The sequence below is a fragment of the Merops nubicus genome, unplaced genomic scaffold (assembly GCF_000691845.1).
Source record: "Merops nubicus isolate BGI_N331 unplaced genomic scaffold, ASM69184v1 scaffold43741, whole genome shotgun sequence".
NCBI lineage: Eukaryota > Metazoa > Chordata > Aves > Coraciiformes > Meropidae > Merops > Merops nubicus.
The window spans coordinates 53167-62395 of record NW_008589809.1 but is presented as its reverse complement, the minus strand read 5'-3'; the positions used below and the strand labels follow the sequence as shown (position 1 = coordinate 62395).

At 42.8% G+C, this 9229-nt stretch overlaps 1 protein-coding gene across 1 annotated transcript; it reads right to left on the bottom strand.

Moving 5' to 3' along the window:
* Positions 1 to 1131: 1131 nt before the first annotated feature.
* Positions 1132 to 8953, bottom strand: ANKRD1 (ankyrin repeat domain 1 (cardiac muscle)). The gene is made up of 9 exons (XM_008949695.1): positions 8869 to 8953; positions 7080 to 7259; positions 5149 to 5286; positions 4951 to 5058; positions 4187 to 4285; positions 2999 to 3097; positions 2757 to 2855; positions 2497 to 2595; positions 1132 to 1242 (listed from the first exon to the last, which is right to left on the bottom strand). The coding sequence occupies exons 1-9, from the start codon at positions 8905 to 8907 to the stop codon at positions 1132 to 1134; spliced, it is 972 nt and encodes a 323-aa protein (XP_008947943.1). The 5' UTR covers positions 8908 to 8953.
* Between the last annotated feature and the right edge of the window lie 276 nt (positions 8954 to 9229).

Sequence of the window (9229 nt, the reverse complement as noted above, 5' to 3'; positions counted from 1 at the left end):
GCTCTGCACTCTGAGCAGGGACTTGCTCAGACTCCCTTATGAAGCTGTAACTTCTCCTAGCTATTCAAGTACTGTATTTCTGCTTTTGTGTGTATATTTCCTTTCAACAACATAAGTAAGAGATGGCATTTCTCTAACAGTGGCAGGGAAGTAGCTCAAGGCCTGACTACTCTAGGCAGCTGAGACTTTTTTTTTTTTTTTTGAGTTAAAGAATTTTACAGAGCCCAAGATGGGAACTCTCTTCAGAGAGAGACAAAATTACCCCGTGCATGCTCAACACAGCATAATCAACTCCAGCAAATAAAAAGAACCACTCTCTTTAATTTGAAATACATCAGTACAAAATGTACAGAAAAAGCAGTACAAATTTACAAATATACATCATCTGGTTTTATGTCCTTCAATCACCACACTTTGTAGTAGTCTAGCTTTAAAAGAAAAAAAAAAAATCACATTCTTGATACTGTCTCTTCTCACTTTCATAATGTTGTGTCCAAATCCCACACTCCAAACAGCTATATGATGGTTGGAGTTCTGTCCTTGAGCTCTGTTTGCCACAATTGCCAAACCCTGTGTAAACCCCATTGCTCAACTGCTTCTTTAAATCCACTTGGCACTTCAGCACACCTTCCATTGCCCTTCCACATATCACAAGTCATTTAACATATGTTAATAGGGAGAACTTGGCAGAGACAAGGCAACAGTTGCAAGTATTTGCTATTTAGAGCTAGGGGGAAGCTTTGAGGGAAGTTGCTAGTGTATTTGGAAATACTGCCATCTAAGAAAAAAGGATTTATGTTACTGGCAAATTTTGCTTTAGGATGTAAAGCTCTATAAAAAAAAAAAAAAGCAGCTACAATTATAATAAGAATCATTAAAAATTACTTTTTAAATAAATAAATAATAAATAGTAATAAATAAAGCCATTTTAGAACCAATGGAATTTTAACGCTCAACCTGCCTTTCAAAATAAGTTCTTTGCATCTTTGTTTTGCAGTTTTTAGCAAAAGCACCCTGAATAATTCAGTACCATAAATATTTTCAATAAAAATGCTATGTTCAGGGCTATTTTCTCCAGGATCATATGAAGCATTTAAAAGCAGCAAAAAGAGAATGGTCTGGTTTCTTTCTTCAGGGCTTGCCTAGATGGACGCTCTTATAGGAATTGTCTTTCAGGCTGTTGAATATCTCTTTGGTGCCATTCTGCCACTGAAGGACAAGATCCATAGGGGTTTTCCCTTGCTGGTTAAAAAAGAAGAGGAAGGAAGATTTCATTTCAGCCAGTGATTACTGATTCCTTTGGTCTTCTCTAAATATTTGTACAGGGCATCTGCCTGGTGTGAGGCCCTTCTGCACACACAGATTCAGACTTACTCTTGCCTCCCTGAGATCAGAGTCCTTTTTGCTCTACAAACCTAGTCCCTGTCCTGGTGAGACTCATGATGAAATCTGCCTGGGTTTCAGCGAGTCTAAGCTGTATTAGCAAATACCCCCACTAGCAGAGCATACAGGTGTTTCCTTTCATCTAGTTTAAACTGATTAGCAATACTTCTAGATGAAGCCTCAATAAGACAGAGAATTCAGTAAGAGTTTGTACCAGTTTAATTAGGTTATGAACCACGTCTAAATTAGACAGGAGCAACATTTATGTGCAGACAATGCCTGAGGGAGCAAGTCTGGCCTTTGGGGCTGTACCTTTCATCATTTCATACCCTGATGAGGGATAGTGCTGGGAGCAGCCCTGCCTTGGAGAGCGTGGGCAGAGGATATGGAGTGCAAAGTGCTGCAGTGAGTGGCTTCTTCCTTGCCCCCTGAAGTTTTGACTGATTGTCAATTAAAAGGATTGACTGGTATGGTAAAAGTCACTGTCCATCCTACTGCTGTTTGATTTGGGTTTGGGAGTAAAGGTCTGTGATGTGCTATATTTTAACAAGTGGTCACAGAGCTCCAGCAATGCATATGCTGCTGCTGCCCTGGCTATTAGCAGTCAGGTGTGGGACTGCTCAAACTCAAACTCTGCTGAGCCACAGGGATTTGTTGCCCAGCAGTCAGGTTAACAGCCAAACATCCAGATGTAATGCTTTGGCTTGCCCATCGACTGGGCTTAACAGAAAGGAGATTTCACTGATGAGCTAAGAGCTTTGTTGTATCAGTGATGGCTGAAGCCCAGGAGTTGTGCAGAGAGCAAGTGTTCTATTGTTATATCTTTTCAATACATGATACATGTAATTAAAATAAGTCATAGAAAGATGTGTTGTTTTTTCAAGGTGCAGCTGATGGTTTCTGGTTTTAGAAGTAGTACTGGTTTTTCCTCTTCTCCCTCACCTCCCCCAAGTTATATTTTCCCTGTGGCAGCTCTGCTTTAACTAACTCTGAAGCGATCTAATTAAGTCTGTTCAAAGTAGTCTCTCCTGGCCTTGGAACCTATGAAACTGCTCTGAAGGGAAACTTACTCTGAAGTGTTTTGCATTACTGCATTTTTTTGCTGTTACTTACGCAGTTCTTTATGGATAGATCTGCCCCATAGAGGATCAGAAGCCTGATCATCTTGTAGCGGTCCAGCCTCACAGCATCGTGCAGCGGCGTGTCTCCTTCCTAGGGGCAGGAGACATGGGCCGCAGCGTTAGTGCGCCCGTCCGTCACCGCGGGCCAGCCCCAGCCGCACAGCCGGGGGTTCTTACAGGCAGGCGGAGCTATGGAGGCGGGCAGTGGCCTGATGCTGTCTGGTAGCTGGCAGGTAAGTTGTTGGTACTTACTCTGTCTCTGGCATTGAGATCTGCTTCACAGGCGATGAGGTGTTCCCCGCAGTCGTACCGACCCGTTCTCACAGCCACGTGCAGAGGGGTGCTGAGCAGCTGAGAGGTGGGAGGAGGAAGCAGTCAGTGGCATAGAACAGGTAAAACCGCTTCACAAATCGCTGCCAAAAGTTATCTGCTTGGAGTAAGGGTTAGCTTTTCAACTCTGATTTAAAAAGCTGCAGAGTCGCAGAAGCACATACCTTGTCTCTTGCATTTCTGTTTATCCCTTTGTCCAGTAAGAATTTTAGAACATCCAGGTTCCCCCCTCGGCATGCCCAGTGCAGGGCCGTCGATTCAAGCTGCAGCAGGAAAAACAAGTGGGAAGTAATTTAACTTGTCATTATATTAAAAAAAAAGAAAAGACACAAAAACATTTGGATCAAATTTCTAAATTAATCCAAGATCATTATCATGCAATTTAACCTAAAGCACCTCACCGTGATCACTGTTTTTTCTAGTAACAGCTGTTCTTATTTTGTCCTAATTTCTTTAGTACCGTGAACTTCTCCCTTCACTCTAGCTGCATATTGCTCTGAAAGACAGAGATCTTGGCAATGCTGCTCTGAGACAGCATGTGTTTTGTCTATTCTGTCAACTTAGAGGTTATCTTTAGCCAGGTATGTGGCTGGTATGCGCTAGTTATTTTTGTTTTTCTAATACCTTTTGGATTCTAAAATGCATAGAAATCAAAGGTCAAGGGAAAGAATAGTTTACTTAAAAAAAAAAAAAAAAGTAAAATTATGCAGGACCACAAAGCGAATTAGAGCCTGTTCCCCTACAACATTCAGTTTCTCTGCCCTCAGCTCTACTGGAAGGGGTGGAAGGTCTCAGTCTGCCTCTCATTCCTCCTGTTCCTTACACTCCCGTGAGCACTGCCGGGTTAAGTGAGGCTGGCCAGTTCCAACTGTTTAGCAAAGGGACAAAGAGCAGAGAGCAGTGAAGCAAAAGAACCCAGCTGCAGAATGTCCAGTTGATATCCAGCCACCCTTGTGGCTGTCATTCTGGAGGCACAGGGGTCTCCCCCAAGCACAGTATTGACATCCCAGTGGAGAACGTGTGCATTGCACTGAGGCTTCAATACGTGCGTGGGACAGTGGTATCCACCACCTGCTAGCAGGCTGAAGTGGAAGCCTGAGCTCAGCTCTCTTACCCTACGTTAGGCTTTGTTGTTTGTTGCAGTCTACTGGCCAACAAGTTCCTCTGCTTCCTCTGGTTTCCAGCAAAGGGAGGCGGACACCCCCGCCTGAAACCTCAACAGTGTTATTTTAAGGATAAACTGATAAGACATTTTAAGGCCTTTTAATGCTCCTCTTCTGTAGGAAGCACATTTGTGGCACTTATAAAACAGCGAACAGTTTTTTGTAAGAAGTGTGAGTTGATGTGCCTACCATGTCTTTCTGCTCAAGCCGGGCTCCTGCTTCCACCAACTTTTTCACAACCTCCAGATGTCCTTCGGAGCACGCCCTGTGCAACGCGGTGCGTTTGTACTGGCAAGTAAAACAGTGCAAAGGCAGGTATTGAATATGGCATGAAGAGATAGCTTTAAATCTTTTCTCCCCTCCTCCCTACGATAATGGCAAATACATACTTTATGATTTTGATTCATTTTCAAGAGATAATATTTTTTAAACCTGAGATCTGCTAAATTTTAATAGCATCCTGATAGCTGAGAGCTGCCTACCCAGCATTTTAAAGGGTGTGAGAAATATCTGCAGTATGGCATTCAAATTTAAAATGCTGCCTGTTGAGTTCCCCATTCAACACGCTACGCTACGTTTTGCAAATGCAGCTTATGCATTGCAGAGTACGAGGGCAGCCAGCATCACATTTTCTCTTGTTCTGCAGACAAATTTCTTGTCTCTTCATCTGTAGCACTGGAAGATCACCCGTTACAGAAAAGCAGTGTCTCCTGGACACCACAGCTTTCTTTTAAATACAGAGATTCTTTTGAGGTAATAGTACTTTGAAAGGTCCCAGCGGTCCCTTTGTCACTAGAAAACTTCATATACAGAACTTTTGGTGTTTATTTACTTCCCCCATTCTTTTTTCTCCTCATAGGTGCGAAGCTACAAAACCTAGTGGTAAAAGTTATTTTTGCTCTGTAATAATCTCTGTTCTATAGCAAGCTTTGCAGTAAAAAGGCAGACTGTACCTCATCACAGACATTTGGATCCCCTTTGTCTGACAGGTATTTTTCAATTACTGGCAACTTATTCTCCAGTGCAGCTCTAAAGAATGTGTGTATATCCACTGGTCCTGTCTGATGGAAAGAAATATACAGGGCATAAATTTGCATGGCACAGAACCCCATCAGTGCTAGCCCAGAAGAAGGTACTTTGAAATAGCTTACAATAACTTCTGGTTCAGGTTCCTTTAAAATGGGTGCTTTCACTTTCTTGCATTTTTTCTTCTTCTTCAGCTGAATAATTTTTTCAAGATCCTCCAAGTTTTCAAGTTTTGACCTCTCCTCTAATTTCTTCTTCTTCAGCTGAAACAAACCAGGGAAGCCAGCAAGATGATCTAGGTGTGACCACACAGCATATGATACTATTCAACTGAATTCAGTTAAGATGAGATGAACTTTGAAATAAGTTGTCTCTTTTTTTTTTATAGCTAGGGCTAATTGACTGTTAGAATAAGTTACTATGTGTATGAGAAATTCTACATCATCTATGGTTTTTCACACACCATTGGATCTCTTTCTAAATGCTGCTTCATCCTATGTCATGGGCTAGATAGAATTAAATTTTGGTGGGTATTAGGCCAGGCATCAGGGCAGCATTGTAGTCCCTTCTGGCCCACAAATTTAAGAAATCTTATGTGCAGCTTATGAAAGCTGGGAAACCCCTGCAGTTTTAGCTGACTTCCATCAACTGATTTTTCTTCAACCGCTTTTATGATGCAGGCTCTGATTTATTGTAACTTAATCCTCTTTGATGAAAAATATACCCTTAAGAGAAGAGCAAAGTTTATACTAATCTTAGCATTTCAGTCAGCAAGTGTTACACTTTGGTAAGCTGTGAAGAATGTCCTTAGTATCCTTGGAGGGGCAGTTCAGTAAATGTTTAAGACTTCTCCAGGCCTGCTGGTAAAACACATCCCTGCATGCAGTCAGTATGGGGCACTGCTAACATCAAGGGTAAATGTGTTTCTTGAACTGAGATCCCAGGTACCAAAAAGTGTCTTTGGCTTCAGAAGGCTGAGTCAAAAATAAGGGGTAACTCAGGTTGAATACAGATGACAGATTCTGTCCCATGACATCATTAAGAGTAAATACATACTTGAGACCCTGTCATATGATATACATTTTTTTTCAACTGAATTCTTATTCAGGTTATTTCTACTTCTTTTTATTGTTCTCTGCTTTTAGGGTTAGGTCTGTAGGTCATTGACTTTAATGGAAAATAATTATGTTGGCTGAGTGAACTGTGGATCAGCTGAAAACCCAAAAAGTATTTAGGACCTTGTCTTGGATGAACTGAAAAGAACTGTGTAGCAAGTAATGAACTCTCTGTTGAAGGTGAAGGTCAGTAGTGTTTATTCCAATATTTCTGAGGCTCACTTTCCCACCCTTCTTTTATGAATAACAGTCTTATGCTCCCTGCTAGTTAAATTTTTAATTCCCAAATCACTTTAAATGTTTAGGCCCGTTGATTCCTTATTCACTAAAGAATTTAAGGTGTTACAGCTACTGTATTGGAGGCAGGGGAGCAGGGGAGCATCAGTTCTTAGGGATATAGTGAGAATTGTCATACTCTAGGAATACAAAATGGTTCTTTTCTGTAAACCAGTATCACTTTAATTTGTAATTGTTTTTCTTCAATGTGCTAGTAAGCATATGCAGTGTTTTCATAAGAACATTTTCATGGTAGGTAAGGCTTCAGAAAAGCACTCTAAATCTTGGGTTTGTTATTTTTTGCTGGCAGTTATTAGGTGTGCATGCTGAAGGTGTCTTACTAGCTGTGATTGCTGCCTCCCTAACTGACAGCTAGCAGCAGGTGACTCTGGGCAGGAGGGAGCCCCCAGGGTTTCAGTCAGACATTAATGGGGAGGTTTTGTTTCGGCTTCACAGTGTTACTGCCTGCATCTACAGACTATAGAAGTCAGAGGATCTGCACAGCCTTCTGTGGACTTTAGACAAAGCTCCTTTCGTAGCCATCTCCCAAGGGTTTATCTAGCTCACCATGCATGTATTTCTAACCTAGAGGCAAAACTTCAAGAGCTGCAGCAGAAAGTGCACACAGGATAATAAAAAGCCAAGCACAAAACCCAGGAGCCTACCTCTGCTTCTCGTTTTTTCTCCTTCTCGTAAGCCTGATCACCTCGGGTCAGTGAGTGTTCAGAGACTGTCTTCAGGTCCTCCTGCTTCTCTAATTTTACAGCAGCTTCATACTCTCCATTTTTGAAGTCCTCAGGGAGGAAGCTGCCAGTCTCTTTATCATCCACCTTCTTCCCAGTCACCTGTAAAAGCAAACATGGTACCATATAAGCAGCAGTTTCCTGACTGCAGTACCCGCCCCCCGGGAACATCCCTGTGGCTAACGGCGTGTCCCTCCCGCCCTGCTTTGGGAGCGTGTGTCAGACGGCGCGCAGGCCTCGTTGGGCCTGTGCCTGGGTGAGCTGCGTCTGCAAAGGGCCAGAGCAATCTCACTGGCAGGGCTCCTCCCGCATCCCCTCGGCAACCCACCAGTGGCATCTTCACGGCTTGGATCAAGATCCATGAAGCCAAATCGCAGTCTAACTCCTTGCCTGACTGGGGCTGAGGTGCTGCTGTACTGACAAAAACCAGAGAGCAGGGAAGAGCAGCCTTTTTTTCCCAGGGTTTTCTTGTTTATTCACTGGCCTGCCTGTGCCAGGCTCATCAGAAGGCTGTAGAAGGCTGTGGTGGAAGGAGCCACCCTGATCAGTGCTCACCAGGGGAACTAAGCCAGGAGAGTGGGAGGAGAGGCTTTCTCCCTTGGGACCTACAGTTTTATCGAAACACATCCAGTGCAGTTAAACAGGGTTGCTGAATAATTTCAAGGCTGGTTTTACCCCTCCCTGTCAGTACCAAAGTTCCCATTTATAGCACTCAGCAAAATGGCAGGAGGTAGTTCTGGCACAGAAGCTGTGTGATGCTGTGCAGCAACACAGCTTTCAATAGCTTTCAGAAATATTTCTGGTGCTTAGTGAAGTATATACAAGGAGATAACTTGTTAAACTTAACAGAGGCTGTTTTGTATTTTGAGAGTGGTTCAGTAAATTCATGTGGTCTAGACTGCCTTTCCATTCAATCACCCTCAAAAATTGTGTTTGTTACAGAGTGTAACACTAGAGAAATGGTCAGGCCCTTTCCAAAGACTTCAAGACAGCTTTAACTAGTTAGGCAGGATGACAATTGCATCTTAACATAGCCATCTGAGGAAAAAAAAAAAGCCATTTCTGCTTGACGTTCCAGTGTTTTACTGGATCATTTCTGGTTTTCCAGTTTATTGATCAAATCAGGCGTTCTTAGTCTGAACTCTGCAGCAGTGTCCCATTACTTGTGGTCTGGTTTAGACATTATTTTTCAAAGGCTTGTTGCACCATGAGCAGCAGTGCATGTTGAAACTGTTACTTTATTATTAGAAAACAATACCATTACTAAATTTTTCATTTAGTATCAGAAAATACTGTAGTTTCCTTGAACTGATACACCCTTCCAGACCCTTAATCGACTGGATTTATTCAGTGTGATCATAAACTTAAGAGTTTCTTTAAAAAAAAAATAAATAAAATTCAAATCAAGGTCAAAGGAAAGTACATAGCTAAATTTTGGTCACCCTCTTCTTCCTGGTGAACTATGTTCTGAAGCAAGATCCAAATAGCTGTGTAGTTGTATGAGTGGTGAGCTCCCTTCCCAAGGAACAGTTAAAGTGAGAATATAATGGGATACCATACAGTACCTACAGCGTTTGCAGCTAGAGCACAGCAGTGCTGGTAACGTGCTAAAGCACCTCAATGAACCACAGAGGCTGTCTCCCTCTGCCCAGTCTAATGAGAGCCTAGAAAGAAAAGTAATTAGGAATAAATGAAAGATGGTTGTACATACCAGCTCTTCTACTTTCATCATCATCATGTTTGCTGACATTTGAAGGTTGTACTCCTGTATGGCTGCAAGTCCCAAGTGCTCAGGCCAGCTCTGCAGGGACCGCCACGCTGGCTTTGCTTATATATCTTTGGGGGAACTGTGCTTGAATGAGATAATCTTCCAACCTGGGAATCCAAGTATGCCCCTTGGGCTTGCCAGCTGAGAGGTAGGCTCGCGCTCATTCCAGACATGTTAGCGAGCCAGATCTGGTGTCGAGGCAGGGAGGGGGGCGTCAGTTGGGCGAGGGAGGGTGAGCCTCACAGTCTAACCACACCGACTATGTGAATCGGAGTGAAATGTGAGCTCATCATTCCTCTGGCAA